Source organism: Caretta caretta, chromosome 24 (genome assembly GCF_965140235.1).
Source record: "Caretta caretta isolate rCarCar2 chromosome 24, rCarCar1.hap1, whole genome shotgun sequence".
NCBI lineage: Eukaryota > Metazoa > Chordata > Testudines > Cheloniidae > Caretta > Caretta caretta.
The window spans coordinates 1,312,834-1,335,430 of NC_134229.1; the positions used below are offsets into that span (position 1 = coordinate 1,312,834).

The 22,597-nt window shown below is 65.2% G+C and overlaps 3 protein-coding genes across 31 annotated transcripts in view; all 3 read right to left on the reverse strand.

Moving 5' to 3' along the window:
* Nucleotides 1–7,042: 7,042 nt before the first annotated feature.
* HAX1 (HCLS1 associated protein X-1) lies at nt 7,043–10,721 on the reverse strand. The gene is made up of 8 exons (XM_048828254.2): nt 10,396–10,721; nt 9,713–9,936; nt 9,175–9,380; nt 8,830–8,875; nt 8,345–8,460; nt 7,916–8,066; nt 7,607–7,760; nt 7,043–7,206 (listed from the first exon to the last, which is right to left on the reverse strand). The coding sequence occupies exons 1-7, from the start codon at nt 10,446–10,448 to the stop codon at nt 7,642–7,644; spliced, it is 915 nt and encodes a 304-aa protein (XP_048684211.2). The 5' UTR covers nt 10,449–10,721; the 3' UTR covers nt 7,043–7,206; nt 7,607–7,641.
* Nucleotides 10,722–12,457: 1,736 nt separating this feature from the next.
* Nucleotides 12,458–18,317, reverse strand: LOC125625769 (uncharacterized). 4 transcript variants are annotated; one of them, XM_075122891.1, is made up of 7 exons: nt 18,169–18,317; nt 15,310–16,663; nt 14,322–14,463; nt 13,750–13,848; nt 13,387–13,627; nt 13,191–13,287; nt 12,672–12,759 (listed from the first exon to the last, which is right to left on the reverse strand). In XM_075122891.1, exons 2-7 carry the CDS (start codon nt 16,407–16,409, stop codon nt 12,750–12,752), a joined length of 1,689 nt encoding a protein of 562 aa, XP_074978992.1. In that variant the 5' UTR covers nt 16,410–16,663; nt 18,169–18,317; the 3' UTR covers nt 12,672–12,749. The 4 variants fall into 4 exon arrangements, 3 of the variants coding, with proteins under 3 accessions (XP_048684207.2, XP_074978991.1, XP_074978992.1); XM_048828250.2 differs by lacking the exon at nt 13,191–13,287 and having other exon boundaries at nt 12,458–12,759; XM_075122890.1 differs by lacking the exon at nt 13,191–13,287 and having other exon boundaries at nt 12,458–12,759; nt 18,159–18,317.
* Nucleotides 18,318–20,314: 1,997 nt separating this feature from the next.
* UBAP2L (ubiquitin associated protein 2 like) overlaps nt 20,315–22,597 on the reverse strand; it is a 43,677-nt gene continuing 41,394 nt past the window's right edge. For 15 of the 26 annotated variants that reach the window (XM_048828228.2, XM_048828233.2, XM_048828232.2 and 12 more), the window contains 3 exons: nt 22,391–22,588; nt 21,901–21,951; nt 20,315–21,215 (listed from right to left, as the gene is read on the reverse strand). In XM_048828228.2, the coding sequence (XP_048684185.1) occupies nt 21,120–21,215; nt 21,901–21,951; nt 22,391–22,588 (345 nt within the window). In that variant the 3' untranslated portion in view covers nt 20,315–21,119. The remainder of the gene's footprint in view (nt 21,216–21,900; nt 21,952–22,390; nt 22,589–22,597) is intronic. The other 11 variants (XM_048828229.2, XM_048828248.2, XM_048828244.2 and 8 more) reach the window with 4 other exon arrangements.

Below are 22,597 nucleotides of genomic sequence, written 5' to 3' on the forward strand. Positions count from 1 at the left end.
GCTCCTTCCCCGGCTAGCTGGGCACCGACCTGGGACCCGGCTCGCCCGGCTCCTTCCCCGGCTAGCTGGGCACCGACCTGGGACCCGGCCGCCCGGCTCCTTCCCCGGCTAGCTGGGCACCGACCTGGGACCCGGCCGCCCGGCTCCTTCCCCGGCTAGCTGGGCACCGACCTGGGACCCGGCCTATTCTCTGGCTAGCTGGGCCTGGTGCCTGGCCGCCTGGCTCCTTCCCCGGCTAGCTCTGCGCTGACCTGGGACCCAGCTCCTTCCCCGGCTAGCTGGGCACCGACCTGGGACCCGGCTCGCCCGGCCCCTTCCCCGGCTAGCTGGGCACCGACCTGGGACCCGGCCGCCCGGCCCCTTCCCCGGCTAGCTGGGCACCGACCTGGGACCCGGCCGCCCGGCCCCTTCCCCGGCTAGCTGGGCACCGACCTGGGACCCGGCCGCCCGGCCCCTTCCCCGGCTAGCTGGGCACCGACCTGGGACCCGGCCGCCCGGCCCCTTCCTCGGCTAGCTGGGCACCGACCTGGGACCCGGCTCGCCCGGCTCCTTCCCCGGCTAGCTGGGCACCGACCTGGGACACGGCTCGCCCGGCCCCTTCCTCGGCTAGCTGGGCACCGACCTGGGACACGGCCTCCCGGCTCCTTCCCCGGCTAGCTGGGCACCGACCTGGGACCCGGCTCGCCCGGCTCCTTCCCCGGCTAGCTGGGCACCGACCTGGGACCCGGCTCGCCCGGCTCCTTCCCCGGCTAGCTGGGCACCGACCTGGGACCCGGCCGCCCGGCTCCTTCCCCGGCTAGCTGGGCACCGACCTGGGACCCGGCCGCCCGGCTCCTTCCCCGGCTAGCTGGGCACCGACCTGGGACCCGGCTCGCCCGGCTCCTTCCCCGGCTAGCTGGGCACCGACCTGGGACCCGGCTCGCCCGGCTCCTTCCCCGGCTAGCTGGGCACCGACCTGGGACCCGGCCGCCCGGCTCCTTCCCCGGCTAGCTGGGCACCGACCTGGGACCCGGCCGCCCGGCTCCTTCCCCGGCTAGCTGGGCACCGACCTGGGACCCGGCCGCCCGGCTCCTTCCCCGGCTAGCTGGGCACCGACCTGGGACCCAGCCCCTTCTGTGGCTAGCTGGGCCTGGTGCCTGGCCGCCTGGCTCCTTCCCCGGCTAGCTCTGCGCTGACCTGGGACCCGGCTCCTTCCCCGGCTAGCTCTGCGCTGACCTGGGACCCGGCCGCCCCTCTGGACCCATCTCGTTACCTGGCCTGCCCGGCTCCTTCTCTGCCTGTGGTGCTGTTGTGCCCAGTGGTCCCAGCGACAAGGTGGGTGAGGGAAGATCTTTTATGGAACCAGCCCCTAAAAGGGAGAAAGTCTGGAGCAAGGCAGCTCTTCTCCAGACCTGGGAATCCTATGTTACCTGTGGCAACGCTGGGCGAAAGCTGGAAAGCCGGGCCCTGCCCCCTGCAGAAGTGGGTCCAGTCAAAGATATCACTACCTGCTCGCCCTGACATTCACTTGTCTCCGAACTCATCACCAGGCGGCTGCTCAGGGCGGCACACGCTCAGTCCGCGCCTGGCAATGCCGCCTACCGGCACGCAGCATCGCCCAGCTTCTAACGGTTAACGCCCACCCCCACCCCCACACGCCCACCCCCTGACCCAGGCCGGGAGCCTGCTTTGTGGGCTACACCCTATACAGTGCTGTAGTGACTGGTACGGCCAGCAGGGGACGCCCTCCTGCTGCCCACCCCCGGGGCCCCGTGCCAGCCACACACGGAGATGGCAGCAGTTCTGGGGCGTGACGCAGACACAGCCGGGCTGCACTGCGTGCTGGGTCCAGTCGCCTCTGCCAGCCTTACCCCCCCCCCACGCGCCACATTGGCTGGCTCTGTCCCTGCGACCACCTCATCCCTCACTGCAGAGCAGCCACCTCTGACTAGCAGTGGCAGCTGTTTATGCCCCCCCCCCCCACCCCCCAGCAGGAGGCTGCCTTTAGCATGGAGGTGGATGGGATGAGTGGGGGTGGCTAGGAGGGAAGGGGTGGGAGTCACAAAGGTTTATAACGGGCTGGGGGGCAGCTGGGGGACATTTACACCCCAGCCCTAGGGAACAGTCAGGCACAAGCCTGGCCGGGCCCCTGGAGCTACCTCAGCTCAGAGCCTGGACCAGGCTAAGCAGCCCAGACTGCCTCAGCTCCTAAGGTGCCGGTGACTCTGGGAGTCCTAGAGTAGCAGGCTCAGGGATTTCTCAGAGGGGGAATTCCGCTGCCCTGCACACCCTGCTCCCTCCAGGCCCTTCCCAACCGGGACCTGGGCCAGCCACTGCTCTGGCTTCCCCTTCCACATTGCCCCATGCCTGGTTCAGCCGAGCCCCCCTGGGGTTTGCTGCACTGGGATCTAGGGAGGAAGCAGCCCAGGGTCTGAGCAGGCCCCAGCTTCTGCCTCCCGCCCTGCTCAGCTCACATTCTTGGGCACTCCTAGAAGGCCAGGAATGCCGCAGCTGGCAGCTGGCGTGTGTGTACAAGCCAATGTGCGAGGGGCAGTGGCGGCCTCTAGTGGGGCACACGCACACCCTGGGAGATGCTGCACCAGGGCCAGGCGTGCTGGCATTGTGCTTGCTGGCTGCCTGCCCTGCCAGGCTGTGAGCCTGCCAAGGGTGGGGCGGGGGAGATAGTGGGGCAGCCAGCGGCAGGGTCAGGGATGGGACAAGATGCCTCGGCTTTCGCTTCCCGTGCTGGGGGGAGCTGGGTCTGTAGGAGGCAGAGACTGAGCCAACCTGGAGCCCCAGGCAGTGGCTTGGCTCAGTGGCAGGCTGCAAACCCATACCCTAAAGGGGCCCCCTGTGCAGAAACTGAATAATGCTGGCTACATAGCCCTGCTGCTGCCCTCAATCCCAGGCTGTAGCCCCCTGGACTCCCCTCCTCCATCCCCATTTTCAAGCCCACAGCCCTGTTGCACTGAACCAGCCACACCCCTGCCCGCCCCCCGTGTCCTCTGGCTATTTTCTGACGTGCAAGAGCAGAACTTCTGCTCTGGCCCTAAGGACAGTTACTGATGCCACAATTACCAGCATGTCTGTGCTGTGGCCAGCTCAGGGCCCAGGAGTGCTAGCCGCTGGCCATTTCATGTCTATACTGCAGATGAGGGGGAAGGACCGAGAACTCCCTTGGATCCACACACGAGGATGCCTGAGGAAGCCCAGCGTCCTGCACCGAGCAGCTGCCAATCGCACTGGAATCCATCAGTTGCTCTTGCCAGGATGGGACCTGCTGGTTAATTTCCCCAGCCACTGACTTGCAGAGTAGCCAGGCACTTCTCCCAGTCTGCAGTGCTGCCAGGCCTGGGGATCTCGGGTCGCCAGTGGGGTAAGAGTGCTGTCCCCGATCCCTTCTCACCTGATTGCATGCCAGCCTGTACCATCTCTGCTTGGGATTTCCCTGGAGCCTTCGATCTGCCCGTGTCTGCCCCCTCTAACAGCAGGCTGCCCCTCGGGGATGCTACAGGCAGGGACTGCGGCTCAGACATGTGTCTGCCCAGGCTTCACCAGGGGGCATTAAGTGCAGAAAAATTTCACGTCCGTCCTACCCCCAGGCTGGGGGGCCCCGTGACTGAGCCCTGCCTGGCCCAGCCTCCCCCCCAAGGGTGGGTGGCAAAGCTCAGCCCATCTCTGCTCTCAGCTGGGGCTTTCCCTGGGCAACTCCCAGGGGCCGTTCCACTCCACGAACAGCTGGTAGAGGGCAGCACCCCCTCCAGCCATTGCCAGCACCAGGGGAGAGCGCCCAGGTCAGACGTGCCCAGGGACGCGCAGCCAGGGTGCTGGTGGGAGGAGGGCGTTACACCGAGCACATGCTGGGCTCTGGGATGCAGGGAGGGGGGTGGCCCAGGGGCCACAGCCCAGCCCTGGCACAGACTTTTGCGGGGGGTCATGCTGCAAACCAGAGCGGACTGAAGTCCGGGTTCAAGAGCAGCTGGCAGGGGCTAAAGTCCCAGCATGCAATGCTGCACCCAAGTCCAGCAATGCAGCAGCTGGGGCCCCTGGGGTAATCAAAAAGGGGAGGGTGCTCCTGAGCCAGATCCGGCCAGGCGCCGGAGCCATTTGAGGACAGGCGTGGGGAATACTAGGACGCAGGAGGGGGCGGCAGCTGCTGGAGGGCAGGGACTGTGCCCCCGGCCAGCCCACCCCTCACAGGCAGGAGCTGCCACCGGCACTGGGTACATTTCCCGTTGGCTGAAGGGCTCAGGGGCAGGGCACAGTCCAGAGACATGCCGCCCTCCCCCCGGCCATCGCAGGCCTCCCCCTCCATGGGGATCGAGCTCCCTCTGACCAGCTACAGGGAACTAGGCGGGAATCTTCCCTCCCCTGGCCCCACCCAGGAGATGGTCTGCCAAGGAGATGGGGCCCAGGGTTTTCACTATCCCCTTTCCTCTAGCTGCAGGCTGGGGCCCTGAGCCCCTTCTGACCCCCACAGCGCCTTGGGGCTGGCCTGGTGCCCAGAGCACCCCCGCCAGCCAGAGGGGTTTTGCCTTCACACCCTCCTGAAGACCTGGGCGCCCCAGCCTGCCAAGTATACGGAGTCGTGGCCTGAAGTCCCAGGGCTGGCACAGCTGCAGGGGGAGCCCCTGGAGAGGCCCCTAGACAGAACCAGCAGCCCCACGGCCCCTGGGGGATGCCCTTGTTCCTGCATTCATGATGCCCAGCTTCAGCAGGTCTGTGCCCATCACCTGCCAGAGCAACTACAGGGACAGGGAGCTGATCTGCCCAAGTCCCAGCCCCCACAGGGCAATGGGGGGAGGCGGGGAGCAGGCCAGTACGCACCCCTAGGGGACCTGCAGGACCACACGGACCATGTGTTGGAGCAGACAGACAGGAGACAGCGTGACTGACAGACAGATGCTGGAGGCTGACCCATTCAGGGCACGGGGGCACCTCTGTCTCTCTCCAGTTCTTAGACCCTGGGCCATGCGGGAAGGTGACCATGGTCGTGGCCTGGAGGAGTGCATGCTGGGGGCTGTAGTCTCCACTGGCTGCAGCTCCGCAGGGAGCAGTGGCCCCAGGTGGCTCCTGGTGACCCCATTTCATGCCAGTTCAGCCCAGCTTGAGGGCTCCGGATGGGGTTCTTGGCTGAGTGCAGCCTGAGGTGGGGGCACATGCTGTGACCTTGGTTTTGGGACAGGGGAAAGGGGCTGCAGCAGCCTGCCCTGCATGGTGCCCCCAGCAGGGTGGGTGGCATGGTCTCAGCACAGACTGCCTCTCAGCTCCATGCTCCCAGAGGCGAGTTATAGCATAGCAGTACCCAGGATGCTCAGCGCCTCGTGGCATGAGGTCAGACCTCATGCACCGGGGTTCCCCATGACTCCTCTCCGGGGCTCATCGGGGCCACGCGCTGCCTCCCGGCCTCCGCAGCGAAATCAACAGCGTTCCTGGGACCCTGTTTGTTCCCCACAACCGCAGGGTGCTTGGACACTGTCCCGGAGTCCCCAGGCGATGCTCTGGACCTGCTCCCCACAAAGCCAGGCAGGACCCTGGGGAAGTCTCCTCTCTGGCAGCAGCCTGTCTTCAGGCCACACAGTTCACCCGGCTTCCCCCTTCCTGGGTCTGACCTCAGAGCCTTCAGCCTCCTCTGCCCCTCCATGCACTTCCCACAGCAAGTCCGCCCAGGCGGGGTCCCCAGGGAAGCCAGAGGGTCCTGCCCCCCCAACTCCACAGTCAGACGTGACTCTCAGCCAGCCAGTAAAACTGAAGGTTTATTAGACGACAGGGACATGGTCCAACACAGAGCTTGTAGGTGCAGAGAACAGGACCCCTCAGCCAGGTCCATTTTGGGAGGCAGTGAGCTAGACAACACCGTCTGCACTTCACTCCATGTCCCAGCCAGACGCAAACTGAAACTCCCTCCAGCCCCTCCTCCTCTGGGCTTTGTCCCTTTCCCGGGCCAGGAGGCCACCTGATTCCTTTGTTCTCCAACCCTTTAGCTCTCACCTTGCAGGGGGGAAGGGCCCAGGCCATCAGTTGCCAGGAGACAGAATGTCGGCCATTTAGGTACCCTGGCCCTTTGCTCTGCAACAATTACACCCCCTTATCCCACCCCCTAGAGACTTAAGAATTACCTAGGGGAAACTGAGGCACCCCCACACTATTCAGAGGAAACATTAAGAACAGTCCCACTTCGTCGCAGACACACACACAGATAAGCCCCACTATGATCCTGGGGCAGGGACAGCAACCTCCTCCCTACAGCAGCCAGGGGTTTGATGACCCCCAAATGGGTCAGAGTGCCCGACGTCTCGTTATACCCCTGATCAGTCCATACGGGTCTTGCTGAGTACTGTGTAGGCTCCCACTACACTGCTGTGCTCTTCAGTCCTGACCTGCTCCCCCCGCAGCTTGTCCCTGCCCTGACTGCAACGTGCCAGGCAGACGGCTCTGGCATTTCAGGAGCGCTAATTAAACTGGCCTTGGAACAGCCCCAGCCCCAGCCCTTGAGAAGGGCCCAGGGGAGGTGTTAGCAGAGCCAGGGTGTGTGTAATTAGCCGGCTTAGGTAGGGGCAGTGCAGGCAGGAAGGCACAGAGCCAGGGTGGGCAGGCCCTGCTGCCAGCAATGCCCCTGAGCCGTTTGCCACAGGGGTGTTCGCCTCTGGGCCGAGGGTTCTCCACCCCTCAGGGGATGCTCCAGCAGCTGGGGGAAGCTTGAGCTCTGTCCCTGAGCAGCCCCGCTCCCCACACCTAGGGCCGTGCCCTCGCCCCAGGCTCAGCGCCAGCGGCTGCTGCCTTGAGCACCCGGCTAAGGGGTCTCCATTCTCCCAGAGCCACACAGCCCTCAGAGCTGGTGCATGCCCATCACTTCCCACTGGCAGGTGCCAGCCCTGTGCCCAGGCAGGCCACCAACCCCACCTCACTCCTGCCAGTGGCTGCAAATGAGAGGGGAGGTGCCAACCCTTCGAGCACCCAGGACTGGTTCCCTCTCTACTCTAGCTCCCCCAGAGTGAGTGGCACAGGGGCTCTGCCGTGCACTGGTGGGTACCAGGCGCTCCCAAACAGCTCACATCAAGCCTGTGGCATAAATGGACTTTATTCCTCTGCATGTACATGGCACCCCCCGCAGGGGCAGGAGGGGACTGCAGCTCAGTGATCCCCCTGGAAAGCAGGCAGCCCGTCCAGCACAGGGTACCAGGGCCTGGCGTAGCCTCGGGTTTCGCTGCTGGGGTTCAGACATGCCTGCAATATAGGGCAGCTGGAGTGAAAGTGCCCCCCGGTGCTCACCCCCACATCCAGCAGCAGACCCAGAAGAACGGCAGGTGTCCCCTACAGCCAAGGGAGCAAGCACCTGCCAGGCTTGCAATGGGGCAGAGCCGCCAGCCAGCCAGCCCCCACCTGTTGGACCAGGTGAACTATCAACACCCCTTCCCTGAGCCTGCTGCCCCACCCTAAGCGCAGGAGACTCAACAGGGCCTCTTCCTCCCCCATCCGAGAGCCCCCAAGCGGCTGCCACAGCCTGGGCCCAGGCCCTGAGGAGCTGGCCTCTCCCCTGGCACTGCAGACTGGAAAGACGCCCTCTTCCAGTGCCTAGGAAGTAGGGATGTCTGTGCCTGGCACTCCCTCTCCCAGGGTTACGTACGGAGACTCCCAGGGATGCTCCGAGGGAGGCCAGGGCTATCGGCTTGAGAACCAGCCACGGAGGAAGGTCTCCAGGAAGGAGAAGGGGTCGCCCAGGTCTGGAGTGCGGAGCCTCCTCCGCTGCTGCCAGTCACCCACAAACTGCACCAGCTCCTCTGGAGAAAAGAAGAAAGGGATCAGTGGAGCTGGGCGCTCCCGGACAGTCCCCAAGAACCCTGCTGGGCCTGGCCCTCTTCCTGACTCCCCCACTGGCTCCAATCACCACCCGCCCCCAGCCCCACCACACAGGAAGCACCTGGTCCACACTCACCGTCATCCGGGATGGTGTCCTCCTCCCGAGGGTCCTTGCCCTGCCCGCCCTCCGGGATGGTGGTGACAAGGGTCTGGTCTCCTCTGCGGCGGGTGACGACGGTCTCTCTGCGCCCCTGACTGTCCTGCACTGTCCGACGCTCCTCCACGGTCTGAGGACGGGACAGCAGGCCCTTGTCACACCCAGCCTGGAGCAGCCCTGCCCCTCCGCAGGAGCCCAAGTCACCGGCAGCCAGGAGGCATGGCAGGCAGTGCAGGGTGGGAACTGTGACTGCACTGAGGGCCGCACCTGCCGCCTGCAGGAGCCACACTGAACACACCCCGCTCCCAGGACCACGTTTGCAAGCCCCTAATGAGAGAAGAGGAGACGGCCCTTCCCGACACAGCCCCGAGGAGTCACTCCTGTGATCCCTGGCCCTGCAGCACTCACCCCATCGGGCCCCGTCACCGTGGTGACGGACACGCTCTGGAAATAAGAGTGGGCCTTTGGCTCGCCTGGTCTCAGGACCGTCTCCAGCCCCTCCGAGGAGACTCGGGAATCCAGATCTGTGCAGAGGATGGACGTGCATAAGGCAGGAGCACAGGCAAAGCATCTCCCTCCAGGAGCTCAGGGACCCCATCCTGGGAAGGGCCCGGGAGAGAGTGGGGCTCTGCAGCAGCAACACCAAGATGTGTCTCACGTGCCAAACCACCTGCTGGGGCACCCGCCTCAGACCGTGCAGCAGTTTGGGTCTCAGGGCTCTGATGTCCCCTCCCAGTCCAGAGAGCTCTGGAACAGCACCTACCACAGCCAGCACAGCCTGGCCTGGCCTCTCTGCCAGGCTGGGGGTCCCAGCTGCACCCTCCTCCCAAAGCTCAGATCATCATGCAGTCCCCGCAGGGCACAAGCTGCCCCCAGACTCGATCGGCACTGACCTTTGTCCTCTCTGGCACTCGGGGGAGCCGGATGCATCTCTCCCAGCTATTATGGAAAGCAAAGAGCCAATTAACAGGGGTGGGGGCATTACAGTGGCATACAGAGCAAGCGATGGGGCCTCTGATGGCTTGTTACAGACCTGCCTTACCTTCTGGGGAGGCCTATGCCCACCAGCTTGTGCTAGCACCTGCCAGGAGGGCCTCTGCTATCCCTAAGGAGGTACTGACAGAGAGCATGGGCAGCGCCCCTGCCATGCTAGCAATGAGAGAGAGATGGCTGCTGTGAGACCCAGACGTGAAGGCTGCGAGCTGCATCCCTGAGCTGGAGCTCGCGTGTTCACTCACCCCAGCAAATGGCTGCCAAGGCTTCATGCCTGGGGCTGCCAGGCCCGCACCATCCCTCAAGTCCCTCCCAGGGACTGTGCCCTCTTCAGAGATCCTGGGCTGGTGACTGTCTGGATATTTAAGCATCGAGTCCCGCAGCGCCTGCCGTTTCTGCTCCTCACTCAAGTGGCCCGAGGCAGGTGGGGCAGCCTCAGTGGCAGGAAGCTCTAGGGAGCAGAGAGGGAAAGCAGCACATCACACCCCTGTTCTAACAACAGCCCTCAGCCGTGACGTGTATCCCCCCCATGCTGCTGTCCCAACCCTGGGCTACCTCCACCCCAGGGCTGCTGGTGCCCCTCAGTCCTGACTCACAGCCCATTATCTCTACGCGCTCACTCCAGCAGATGATGCCAATCATAAACAGCAGGGGCTAGAGAAACCATGGTCGATGGAGCCGTCTGCTCAGAGCCGATGCCAGCCCCATACAGAGAAAGGCCCAGCAGCAGCCCCTGGACCCTGCCGATCCCAGCCCTGCTCCCGGCCTGGCGCAGCACCCTACCGAAAGGCTGGCAGGGCAGAGTCCAGGCCCCCATCTCGTTGAAGAGCTCGTTAAAGTCACGGAAAAGCTCGTCAAAGCCGAAGTTGTCATGGAAGCGCATCCCGCTGAAGCTGAACCCAAAGTCCTCGGTGGGGCGCACCCCAAATGAGGGGCCCCCGTCTTCATCATATTCATCCTCCTCATCCTCATCCCGGGTGATGCCCCCGAAGAAAGGGTCCCGGGGCCTATGAGGGGGGGTGGAGAAGAGAAGGAGTCATGGCAAAGGGCATCAGCATGAGGAGGGAAGGGCCCCCCAACCAGGGAAGAGCCCCCCCACCCTCTGGGGGAATGTCCCACTCCCGAGGCAGGGCACCTCTGGGGGCCTTGCCCAGGCTGATGAGGGGGGGCCGAGTGGGGGGCGGGGCCAGGTCCGGGGGCCACGGGGGGGGCCGAGGCCAGGCTCCGGGGGCCACGGGGGGGGGGCCGAGTGGGGGGCGGGGCCAGGTCCGGGGGCCACGGGGGGGGCCGAGGCCAGGCTCCGGGGGCCACGGGGGGGGGCCGAGTGGGGGGCGGGGCCAGGCTCCGGGGGCCACGGGGGGGGGGCGAGCCCGGGGAGATGGTTGCTGGGCTCGGGCCGGGGCACCATGGGGGGCCGAGCCCGGCGGGCGGGACGTTGCTGCTCCAGGCGGCTCCGCGTCTCGAACCTGCGGCCCCGCGGGAAGCCGAAGAACCCGCGGAACAGCTCGTAAAGGTTCATCCCGCTACTGCCGTAAAGCCAGACGGCTCCTCTGTCGCGCTGCCGCCTCTACCGCAAAGCGCGGCCGCTGCCGTGACTGCCCCCTTCGCGCGTCAAGCGCGGCCGCCCCCTGTCGCGGGGAGGCGATTGCGGCCTGAGTGGCGCCGCGCCGCCGTAAAGCGACCCCAGCCCGACGCTCGGGCGATTCCCCACGATCCTCGGGCGCGCCGCCGCAAAGCGCAACCTCCCACGTCGTGCTCCTAGTCTTCCTCCTGCCGTAAACCGAGGCAGCCGCTGTCGCCGTAAAGCAAATCACGCAAGAGTCGTGAAATGTTGTGGGTTTTTTCTCCCGCGCAGCTGCCTGGCCCCGCCCCTCCCGTTGTTGTGTTTGGGTCGCAGAGGGCGGGTCAAACCGGGACACGTGGGATTCCCGCCCCGCCCCCCAGAAATTAGCATAAACAATAAAAGTAACAACTTGTAAAAAGCCCACACACATCCCATTGTTCTGCCTTTTATGTGTGTACTTGTTACCCCTCCCCCGCCATGTCCCGCCCAGCCCCAGAGAGATGGGCCCCTTGTGCCGGGCGCGGCCCCCACCCCAGAGAGATGGGCCCCTTGTGCCGGGCATGGTCCCCACCCCAGAGAGATGGGCCCCTTGTGCCGGGCGCGGCCCCCACCCCAGAGAGATGGGCCCCTTGTGCCGGGCGCGGCCCCCACCCCAGAGAGAGCGGGCCCCTTGTGCCGGGCGCGGCCCCCACCCCAGAGAGATGGGCCCCTTGTGCCGGGCGCGGCCCCCACCCCAGAGAGATGGGCCCCTTGTGCCGGGCATGGTCCCCACCCCAGAGAGATGGGCCCCTTGTGCCGGGCGCGGCCCCCACCCCAGAGAGATGGGCCCCTTGTGCCGGGCGCGGCCCCCACCCCAGAGAGAGCGGGCCCCTTGTGCCGGGCGCGGCCCCCACCCCAGAGAGATGGGCCCCTTGTGCCGGGCGCGGCCCCCACCCCAGAGAGATGGGCCCCTTGTGCCGGGCGCGGCCCCCACCCCAGAGAGAGCGGGCCCCTTGTGCCGGGCGCGGCCCCCACCCCAGAGCGAGCGGGGCCCCTTGTGCCGGGCATGGTCCCCACCCCAGAGAGATGGGCCCCTTGTGCCGGGCGCGGCCCCCACCCCAGAGAGATGGGCCCCTTGTGCCGGGCGCGGTCCCCACCCCAGAGAGATGGGCCCCTTGTGCCGGGCGCGGCCCCCACCCCAGAGAGATGGGCCCCTTGTGCCGGGCGCGGCCCCCACCCCAGAGAGATGGGCCCCTTGTGCCGGGCGCGGCCCCCACCCCAGAGCGAGCGGGGCCCCTTGTGCCGGGCATGGTCCCCACCCCAGAGAGATGGGCCCCTTGTGCCGGGCGCGGCCCCCACCCCAGAGAGAGCGGGCCCCTTGTGCCGGGCGCGGCCCCCACCCCAGAGAGAGCGGGCCCCTTGTGCCGGGCGCGGCCCCCACCCCAGACAGATGGGCCCCTTGTGTCGGGCGCGGCCCCCACCCCAGAGAGAGCGGGGCCCCTTGTGCCGGGCGCGGCCCCCACCCCAGAGAGAAGGGGCCCTTGTGCCGGGCGCGGCCCCCACCCCAGAGCGAGCGGGGCCCCTTGTGCCGGGCGCGGCCCCCACCCCAGAGCGAGCGGGGCCCCTTGTGCCGGGCGCGGCCCCCACCCCAGAGCGAGCGGGGCCCCTTGTGCCGGGCGCGGCCCCCACCCCAGAGAGATGGGCCCCTTGTGCTGGGCATGGTCCCCACCAAGAGCAACGCTCTGTCATGCTGGGCACGGCCCAGACACCGAGACCAGGGAGCCCCTTCTGCTGGGCATGCACAGACCCCAGCCGAAATCAAAGCACCCCTTGTGCTGAGCGTGGCACAGACCCTGAGCGAGATCAGGGTCCCCATCATGCCAGATCCCCACCCAAATCAGGGCCCGTTGCGCGCAGCCCAGTCACCCAGGGACTGTCCCTGCCCTGAAGTGCTCATGATATAAACAGGCCAGACGAAGGCAGGATTATGTTCCTCATTCTATGAACAGGGAAACTGAGGCCCAGGAAACAAGACCCCAGCAGAGAAAACCATGTCTGTGTCTGCCCCAGCCATCTGGAGATGCCAGCGCTGTTGGGGGCTCAAGTCCAGTCTGAGTGCAGATCTCACGGCCATCAGGGCTTCCCCCTCTTTCTCACGAGGAGCTGGACGGGTCCATGGGCAGGGCCCTGGTGAGCTGCCAGGCCTCGAGCCACATCAGCCCCTGCAGGCTCCTCTCCCCGATCTGGAGCAGCTCGTCCCCAGGCTGCAGTAGGTCCTTAGGGCCCCCTGCAGGAGACACCAGGGTGACGAGCCTGGACCCTGGGACCTGGATCGAGGGGCTGCTGGCATGTCGTGTTGGGGACTGCACTGGGTCCACATGCAGCCAGGGTGATGAAGCAGGCCCCAGGGCCCATGGGGAGAGACACACTGTAGGGAGAGCCCGGGAGGCGGGGGGATTTCTCTGCTTGCAATGGGTGGCTTTGTCCCTGAGTCCTCTCCCCAGTGGGGCTGCTGGGACGGTACAGCCAGGCCCCCCTGATGACACAGGCGCTGGGACCCACAGGGCAGCGACGGGCTGGGAGCTGCTCCTGAGCAGAGCGCCCCCCCCCCCCCGTCAGCCTCCCCCCGCCGCTGTCTCCCTCCCTCTCCATCTCGGCCAGCTCCGCAGCCCTGACCCCTACGCTGCCCCCCCCCCCCCCGCACCCCCGGTCTCTCACCCTGGAAGATCTTCTTGACGGCCAGTGGCCTGTCCCCCTGCAGCGACCCCCGTCCCCCATCCAGGCTGAATCTGAGTCCGTTGGCATCTTTCACCACCTGCATGGGCCTCACCGTGGCGGGGAGACAGACAGATGGAGCTGTCAGACGCCAGCCCCTCCCTGCTCAAGCTCAGGGCCCTGTCTGGCCGTCACTCACCCGGTGCTGATGGAGGGGGCTGTGGGACCGGCGCTGGGAGGGAGCCGTTGGGGAGCCCATCCACTGCCCCCTTCCGCAGCACCACAATGGCCTGCCGGGCGGCCTGGGCCCGGTGCAGCGTTTGCAGCGCCTCCCCATGGCTGCAGCCTGTCAGCGAGTGCCCGTCGATGGAGAGAACCTCATCCCCCGGCTGGATGGTGCCCTCCTGGGCGGCCAGGCCGCTGGCAAAGACGCGGTGGATCTGCAGGGAATCAGGGCGGGGAGCTGCATTAGCCCCTAGAGTCAAAGCCCACCCTCCACTCTCATCCTGCCGGCCCCAGGCTCCCCTCCCCCTGCTGCTCCCTGGGGGACCCCGGCACTCACCGTCACCCTCTCGTGCTGGTCGCTCCCCCCTGCAACGCTGAAGCCCAGCTCGGCCCCCTCGTCCTTGTGCAGCACGACCACCTGGATCTCCTTGAGGTGCTGCTGGGAGAGAGGCGCGTTAGGGGCCAGGGTCTCTGCAGACCCCGGAGGTGGGGGTCAAGGCTCCCCTCCACCCCGGTCTGCACCTGGGCACCTGGGCTGGGCAATGACACGCCCCCACCAGCTGCACCATGTCGGGCCCGTGCTCCTCTGGCAGCTGGATCCCAGGCCGCAGGAAGGATCGGTTTTAACTACCCGGCCCCTGACCGGCCCGCCACAGAGCCCCGGCCCGACGGGGGGGTCACACGGGGAGCCCCTGCCCACCACAGAGCCCCGGCCCAACAGGGGGGTCACACGGGAGCCCCGGCCTGACGGGGAGCCCCTGTCACACGCGAAGCCCTGGCCCAAGCCTCTTCACTCTGACCCCACCCAACCTGGGGCCTGCCTGGGGCCCAGCCGGAAGGACGGGTCCCGTGCGCAGGGTGAGGGGGACAGACAGACAGACAGATGGCGCCCCCTCGGGTGGCACATACCTGCAGGCTCTCCTCTCCCAGGCCCTTCACCTCCTGCAGCAGCTGCTCCAGGTCCTGGGCTGGGATCGGGGACACCACGGACAGGCTGGACAGGCTGGAGTTCAGTGATGCTGAGCATCCCTCATCCAAGGGCGCCTCCTTCCTGTCCGGGCCAAACTCCATCAGCTCGGCCAGGCTGGGGGCAGGAGAAACCCCATCACGGCCAGGGGCCCGTCCCCCCATGGTGCCCCCAGCACCCACACCTGCCCCCACCAACACTGCCCCCAGCACCTCCCACCTCCCAACACTGCCCCCCAGCACCCACGCCTGCCCCCCACCTCCCAACACTGCCCCCCAGCACCCAACACTGCCCCCACCCCCCAACACTGCTCCCGGCACCTCCCACCTCCCAACACTGCCCCCCAGCACCCACGCCTGCCCCCCACCTCCCAACACTGCCCCCCAGCACCCACACCTGCCCCCACCCCCCAACACTGCTCCCGGCACCTCCCACCTCCCAACACTGCCCCCCAGCACCCATGCCTGCCCCCCACCTCCCAACACTGCCCCCCAGCACCCACGCCTGCCCCCCACCAACCCTGCTCCCCAGCACTCATCCCCCGTCCCCAGCACCTCACACCTCTGCCCCCCAGCACCCACACGCACCCTCCAGCACCGCCGCTATCTTCCTAGGGTTCAGGCACCCAGCACCAACCCCAGCTGCCCCCCAAAGGCCCTCACCCACCCTGGCAGAGCCCTGCTCCCTGCCCCTCCCGCTCAGCTCCTGGGTCCTGCCCGGCTCTGCCAAGGGTGGCTGCGTTGGGTTCTCAGTGCGATGTTCACCCACCCAGCCAGGGGCACGTGGCACAGGAGTGACCCTGGCTTTGGTACCGGTAGGGTGCCAGGCCTCCCAGCAGAGCAGAAGGGGGTGAGAGCTCCCCAGCCCCAGGATGGCTTGGAGGGGAGACCCCAGAGCACCCCCAAGGCCGGCTCCAACACGGCTACCCACCTGAGGGCGAAGCTCCGGCCGTGGGGCTGCCTCTGCTCACTGGGGGTGGTGAGTGAGGACTCTGTGGAGTCAGAGTCGTCCCCGTCGGACTCCCCCAGGCCCCAGGGAGCGAGGGGCAGGGCTGGGGGCGGCTCTGGGGCCCTGCCCTCTGCAGGGAGCAGGGAGGATGTCAGGGGTCCACGCCTGGGCAGGTGGCTCTGCAATGGACCCCCAGCAGGCCCGGTCCCCGGCAGCCCCTCACCAGCTGGACCTTCCCCCTGGGCCGCCTTGGGTCTGCCGGCGTCTGGGGGGGCCTGGGGCAGCCCTGGAGCTCTGGCTCCTGCCCTCAGTGCCCCCAGGCGAAGTGCTGCATTGTCTTTCCTACCACCCTGGGGCCGCTCAGGGGCTGGTGGCTCTGGCTGGGGCAGGCACAGCCTAGCTGGCAGGGCTGAGGATCGTTGCCCTTTCCCAGGGGGCCGTGGCTCCTTCTCCCCACCCCAGGCTGCCCGGCTTCGCTGGGGCCCAGCTGCTGGGGCCCCCGTCAGCCCACTTCTGCCTCGGGGGGCAGCGGCCGCCCAGGGAGCCTGGCTCGCCCCAAAGCGCAGCTCGATGGAGCGAACCTGCTCCCGCACAGAGCAGCCTGGCCCCACGCTGGGGCCCCTGGTCCCGCCGGGCGGGGGCCGCGTCTCCCCAGCTGGTTCCGTCCGCTCCTTTTGGGCAGGGGGCCTGGAGCTGCTGGGGCACAAGCCTGGGGCCTTGCTGGACAGGACGCTCTCCTCACTCCTGCGGGGCGGCCAGTCCCTTCCACTGGGCCTCGGCTCCTGGCCCGCCCACCCCCGGGCCCTGGGGCTGGGGGCCCGGGGGCTGGGTTCCTCGCTTGCAGCCAAGCTCTTCTGGAAGCGTCTGATCCGCTCCTGCAGGCTGAGGCACGAGAGGCCAAGGGCCCTCTGGGCTGACGCCTCCTGCAGGGGCCTGACTTGGAAAAGCCGGGAGGGCCCTGGCCCCTGCGGGACATCACCGCTCCCAGCTCTCCGAGGCCTGGCTGTGGCAGCCCAGCTCCCAGGACAAGGTTGGCCAGGGCCAGGGCCCAGGCAGGGGGGCTGGGCAGCGTCTGGCTCCATTCCCAGCAGCGGGTCAGAGAGCTCCGAGTCCAAGTCCCACGGGGCGGCTCAGGGATCCCCAGCTGATCCCACTGGGTCCCGCGTAGCCGGTCCTGCTGGATCCATCAGCCTCCCCCAGCCAATCCCTACACGTCCCTCCTGGGGGGATGCTCCCCTGTGCACTGGGCTTCTTCCCAGAGTGACAGGTCCGGGGCAGCGACTGAGGAGATGATGCTGACCGCAGGGTGCCTGGGGCTACTGCGTCCCACCTGGACCTGTTGGAAGCAGAGGCCAAAGTGGGGTTGATTCCCTGGACCCTCCACCTGCAGGACCCTGCTCCGTCTCCGTGCGACATGGCCTGGCCTGGGCACCTCCAACCACCACCACAGTCTCGCTCTCCCAAGCGTGTCATCACCGGGTGCTTTAGAGCCACTGAGTTATTTAAGGTGCCATCTAGACAGAACCTGCCCTGGCATGGGAGGGAGCCATTTAACCCCTGCATGACCGGGGGCAAGCATGGCGCTGGCTGTCTCATGTTCTGGGTGGGGCTGGGACCGAGACCGAGCAAACTCCAGTGGCCTTTGGGATTTGGTGGCCCGTGAGAGCGATGAGGCTCTGGGAGAGGGCAGGCAGCGCCCACTGCTGGGTGAGCAGGACTCTAACCACACCAGTTGAATCCTGCATCCAGAAGCACTTTACAAACTAGCCAGCGATGGATTCAGCCACCTCTGGGATGCAACCAGGCAGCTGGAGAACAGGAAGAACGGGGTGGGGGTGAGGTGTCGTTCGGCACCCAGAGCCAGGTTTGGTTCAAGGGGAAAAAAGAGTTTTGCAAACAAACAAACAGCAGCAGCAGATTTGTAATGAGATTTAAAAACAAATAAAACAGGGGTTTTATTCTGTTTCAAGTTTGCAGCCTGGACCCCCATGGCCTGATGGGCACCAGTCACTCAGATACCATGGGCATTGGCTGGCCAGACCCCATGCCCTGACAGGCACTGGTTGCCCAGACCCTGCAGCTTTCTACCCGCACATGGGACCCCAAATGAAAGTGGCTTGTCTGCGTTCACCCCGGGGTGCTGGACCTAGCCAGCTGTGTGCAGAGGGCAGCTGAGAGCAGGTTGTTCCTTGCTCCTCTCGGGGAGCAGCGAGAAGCCGGAGGTTTGGATTGAACTGTCCAATGGTGAGCCGGGCAACGTGTCTTAAGTGCCAGCTGTTGAGGGCAGGGATCATGCACCAACCCACCTACCGGGGACCAAGGGATGGGGAGGGGAACAGCCCATTTGGCCAGGACACGCATCTAGAGAAGTGCCAGGTACCTTGCACCACAAGTAGCCAGGATGCTGCGCTTTGGGGTTCATCCAGGTGTCCCCCCACCAGCCGCCCCCTCCCCGTCACACCACAGGCTGCACCTCCCCTCGCCCCGGTGCTGTGATTGGAGCAGGGACTCGGCCATGAGGACAGGCTGAAAACAGGCACTGTCCTGCCATGCAGCACCCAGAAGAGCAGCCATAGGACTTGTGATTACAGGGGGCAGAGCAGGCACAGGCTTGGCCTTCTACTGCCCCCCCCAGCACCGCCCCCACCCCAAAACACACCGCCACGGGGCCAGGTAACCTCCCCCCATGTCTCATTCGTCCTGCCCAGGGTATATTCAATAAAGTCCTCCCATGGGGAAGGCACCCCTGGCACATGGGATCTGCCCTCCCTCCAATACTGCTGGCAGGAGCGGGAGGTCTCGGTCAGTCTTTGCCCCCCACCGGGTCTGACCTGGCCTTACCCTGCAGAAGAGCCCCAGCCCGGGGGGTGCAGTCAGCCGGCGCTGTACCCTCCCCCACTGGGGCACCGTCAGACGGCCCGGAGCCGGAAGAGGCTCTTGCTCATCCGTTGCTGTGCACGTGGGGGGCTGAGCAGCTTCTGGGTTAGAAAGGCAGGCCCCCCCCAGCTCTCTGCGGGCAGCTCAGCAAGGTACAGGGGAGACTTCCTGCCCGCCTGCTTCCGCTGGGCCTAGGAACAACCCGCCACGGCTTCCCTTCTCGACAGGGCCTGCCACAGGCTGAGGCTCCAGCCCCAACGACTGTGGTCCAGAGCCGGGTCTCCCATGCAGGGAGGTGTCTGCGCAGCCCCTTGGTGCAGCCGAGCTGGGGTAAAGGGGCTGTCAGACAATGAGGTGTCCGGGCCACAGCTCCCCTCTCGCTCCCTGTCTGCCCCCCACCCCCCATTGCACAGTCCTGCTGCTGCAAGAACAGCTGCCCTGAGCCCTATTAAGGGTTAACTGCCCCCTGGGGTGCAGCTTGGAGCCTACAGGAGCCTGCTGCTGAGGGCCCCGCACAGCACCAACTGGGGACCGGGAAGGGCAGGGGACCGGCAGGAGCCACACCCCTCGAGGAACCAAGGGCCAGCCTGGATGTTCTTAGCCACTGCCACACACAGCTCTGGCCTGGCGCAGGCCCCTGCAGTCATGCACTCGCACCCCCTGCAAAGCCCCCTGACTGGGGAAGGGGCCGCTCCTGCCCCCAGCAGGTTGATCACTATGGGCCAGGCTCAGGTAGATCACATCAATCTGTGTTCTTCACACCACATACACCAGCACGCATCGCCAACACGCACAGGGATTTCTAACCATTCCTGGGCCCAAATGGCTGCGAATCCCAGAGCACTTTGCAAAGCTGAGGTCAGCTTTGGTATCAGCAAACAGGAAACTTGTCACAGGTGCAGAGAGCAACGTTCTGTCCTGGGACAAGCAGGGGACTGGAGCAGAACCTCGCACGCGAGTATCCAGACCGAAGAGAAGGCACAGACAGAGCAAGAAGCTAAGGAAAGGGAACAAACTGATGGGTCGGACCTTAGGGACAGGTAGCGAGTTCCGGAAGGTGTCAGATCAGCCTACCCCTGCTCCCGGAGGACACATGTAGCTTCACCTTGGGTGCGTACTGAGCCATGCTGCACCAAAAAGCTGCACCACGTGACTGACTTCAGCAAAAAACCTGGCTGATGTCAGCTCTCTGGTCTCCAGTAGGTTTCATTACGAACCAAGGTGCGACCAACCAACCGCCTGTTCAATTTACCAAGCCCGAGACAGGTCCCACAACCCACCAGCCCCTACTGCTTCCAAGACAGAGAGGAGGAGAACTGGTCACTGCAAGGCGGGAGCCCTGGGAAAAAAAATGAGGGGGGGACCCACGCTCTGGGGCGAGGCTGGGACTGGGGAGGGGGGTGAGGAGGGCCTGGGCAGCTGCCAGCTGGCTCCATGTAGTGAGGCCCCCACACCCAGCCCAGCTGTGGCCCTGCAGCACCGTAGCCAGACTGGGATTTCAGCATGGGGTCTGTAAAGCCAGCCCCATCCTCCCCACGCAGGGAAGTCAGCAGTAGCTAGTCTATTAGTTACCACTGGGTGGCAGCCTCTGCCCAAGAGACTCCTGCACCATCCCCTGCCAGAGGCACAGTGGGGGAATGGCCCTGGCGGACTCCGGCCAGAACCCCTGCACAGCCTTAGACAGGGGGCAGTAAGGAGGCGTTGGGCCTGCCCATCTGGCAGTGGCATGCGGTAGACAGGCAGCCTCAGAGTGGGGACTAACCAAAGACCTCCTAACAAGAGAACAGCCCCATTGGGTCACCGCCTGCAGCCAGTGACTGCTTCGCCTTGGGCAGGAGAACATGCCTGCACCTGGGCCCACCAAGATGAGTGCCCTGGAAAGGGCAGAGATGCCTGGGGACCACAGAGGGGAGGGGTCAGCATCTCAAGACAAAAAGGGGACATGCAGGCCCAGAGATGGAGCGTGCCTGGCCTCCTCCACTACCCATCAATATACCGGGACAGGGCCCGGCCCACCGCTTTCCCTCTCCAGCATCCATGACATGCTCCAGGGCCCAGTGCCAAAAATCCTGATCAAGGCTCAGAAGGTAGGTATTAAAAAATACACACATCACTTTGTGATCTTTATTCTCTTTTAGTAAATAACCCGCACGGGGGCTTCATTTGAAGTGACCAATTCCAACTGAAAAATACAAGATCTGGACTGCATAGAAAAAAAGACCAAAAAAAACCCAAAAGCAGAATATACTTACAGCGTGCAAGGGGGGAGGCGAAGGGCCTGGCCTGGGGCCCACTGTGGGGAAGGGGGCAGATGGAGAACTTAAAATAAAGAGAGGTTTCCCTACACATTCCCTCCTGGGCTTGTGGGAGCAGTGGAGTGTGCTGAGGAAATGAGGACTCCAGGACGGCGTGGGGTTTTCGTTTTTATATACAAGACACATTTATCCATTAAATTTAGAACACAGTACAAAAAACACTTCAACTAATTCATCGGACAATGCTGTTCATATCAATTACTGTTCTTATTCCTAATATTAAAGGGGGTTTGCTGTAGGTGGGCTTGCAGCTTTCCACTCCTTTAGGTCCACCAGGGTCAGGGGGCAGCAGGATGGGGGAGAAGTCGGGGAGAGAAAGGAGTAAAAACCAAAAAAGGCCCCTACGGCAAACGGTTCAGTCTGAATGCAGAGAGAGAGAGAGAGAGAGAGAGAGAGAATACAAATTCTATATTACATACAACAGGAAAGGTGGCTGAAAACAGACACAATGCAGAGCCAAGTGGCCGGCCTGCCCCGGGGGCTGCTGGCGCTGTGCCGGGGGATAGGGGGCGCTCCCTCCTCCCCGGGTTCCTTTGTCGTCGTTTTCGGTACGTTTCTCTTCCAGAAGCGAGTGGCGAGGTGCGCAGGGCCGCTGCAGCCTCAGTTGGCGCCCCAGTTATAGCTGTTGTAGGCGGACTTGTTGGCCTGGGATTTCTGGGGGATGGAGCTGCCCTGGCTGCGCTGTCCGGTGCCGCTCTGAGGGGGGTTGGAGGGGAAGCAGAGGGTTACTGGGGCGAGCTGGAAGCCCTAAGAATCCCCAGGGTCCTGAGCCCGGCCTGCTCTGCGCACCACAGGCCAGGCCGTGCCTTGCCCTCAAACCCAGGAGTCCCGCACCGGCGCTTAATAGCACGAGCTGCAGACCTGAGAGACCAGTTCCAGGAGAGCTGCCCCATGCTCACCATGCCAGGTGAGCTCCAGGCCACAGCATCGCTCTGGGCTGCACAAGACAGCCATGGTGCCAACCTGCTGCGGCCCTCCGCCCCGGCACGGCTCTAGCCCAGTGCAGCAGGCTGACACCAGCCCACAGCCCCCGACCCAGCTGGGCCCCCCGCCTCCCCCTTCCCCATGAGCCACTCCGCGCATCTTCCTCCAGACCAGGAATGCTTCCAACACCACCACACAGCAGCAGCTGGAGGGCTCCGTCAGGGCTGCGGCTCAGGGAACCGGGGGTGGGGGCGGGCAGGTGTGAGCATGGGCGTGTGTGTCTGTGCCGCGGGTGTGAGTGTGTGCGCACTTACTGACTGGGGGCCTCCCTCCTCGCCTGGCAGGGTGGTGCGGCCATAGGGGGTTCGGGAGCGTATGAAGGGCTGATTGGGGGCTGAGGGGCCTAGGGGGCAGCGTGGGGAGGGGCAAGGCATTACCATTCAGAGAGGTTCATTACCTGGTCCTCCTGCTGGCGTTGGCAGCACAGAATCATCTGCAAATATGGAAGCTGTTGCAGTGCCAGGATATGGAAAATAAAGGGACAAACTATGACAATAGAAATCCACGGTTAGACCTGACAGCTACGGCGGGATCGTGGGGGTGGCCATTAACCCCTCCACTGCTGGCCTGCAGAGCCGCCACTGGCAGGAACGGGGAGGTCAGGACGTACCAGGTATGTTCCCGGGGGGAGGGGCAATGGCTGAACGTACCTGGTACGGCCCAGCAGCAATGGGGTGGCGCTGAGTACCCCCCAGCTGAGTTCACCCCGGGCCTTCCTCACCTCTTCCTCTCACAGGCCGTGTGTGTATGTGCAGGCATGAACGAGTGTGTGCATGTGACCGCGTGTCTGCATGTGTCCGCTGTGGGGCATGAGAAGGGAAGGGGGGCCAGGGGAGCGAGAGAGAGCCCTAGGAAATAACCCGGCAGGGGGCTGGGGGGCTGCTTACCTGGCCGTCCTGCTGCAAGTGGTGGTGGAGGATCTGCGAGTGAGGCTGCTGATGCGGGGTGAGGATGTGCATGAATGGCGCTGGTGGGTACGCTGCGGCCGTTGCGGGGTTGAGGGGGCCACCACTGCCTAATGCTGAAGGCAAGTTGAACGAGGCTGCCGGGGTTCCAGTGTGAAATCCCTGCTTCTCGAAGGACTGCTGCCAAGG

What these genes read in the sequence shown, in the direction of transcription:
- HAX1 (XM_048828254.2), bottom strand. Translation starts at nt 10,448, where the DNA reads ATGAACCTTTACGAGCTGTTCCGCGGGTTCTTCGGCTTCCCGCGGGGC. An exon ending in GGCTTCCCGCGGGGCCGCAG is followed by an intron (nt 9,937 to 10,395) that starts GTTCGAGACGCG and finishes CCCCCCTCATAG; the next exon opens with GCCCCGGGACCCTTTCTTCG. An exon ending in CGGTGACGGGGCCCGATGGG is followed by an intron (nt 8,067 to 8,344) that starts GTGAGTGCTGCA and finishes TCCCGTCCTCAG; the next exon opens with ACCGTGGAGGAGCGTCGGAC.
- LOC125625769 (XM_048828250.2), bottom strand. Translation starts at nt 16,409, where the DNA reads ATGGAGCCAGACGCTGCCCAGCCCCCCTGCCTGGGCCCTGGCCCTGGC. An exon ending in GGCCGGAGCTTCGCCCTCAG is followed by an intron (nt 14,464 to 15,309) that starts GTGGGTAGCCGT and finishes TGGCCCGGACAG; the next exon opens with GAAGGAGGCGCCCTTGGATG. An exon ending in TGGGAGAGGAGAGCCTGCAG is followed by an intron (nt 13,849 to 14,321) that starts GTATGTGCCACC and finishes CTCTCCCAGCAG; the next exon opens with CACCTCAAGGAGATCCAGGT.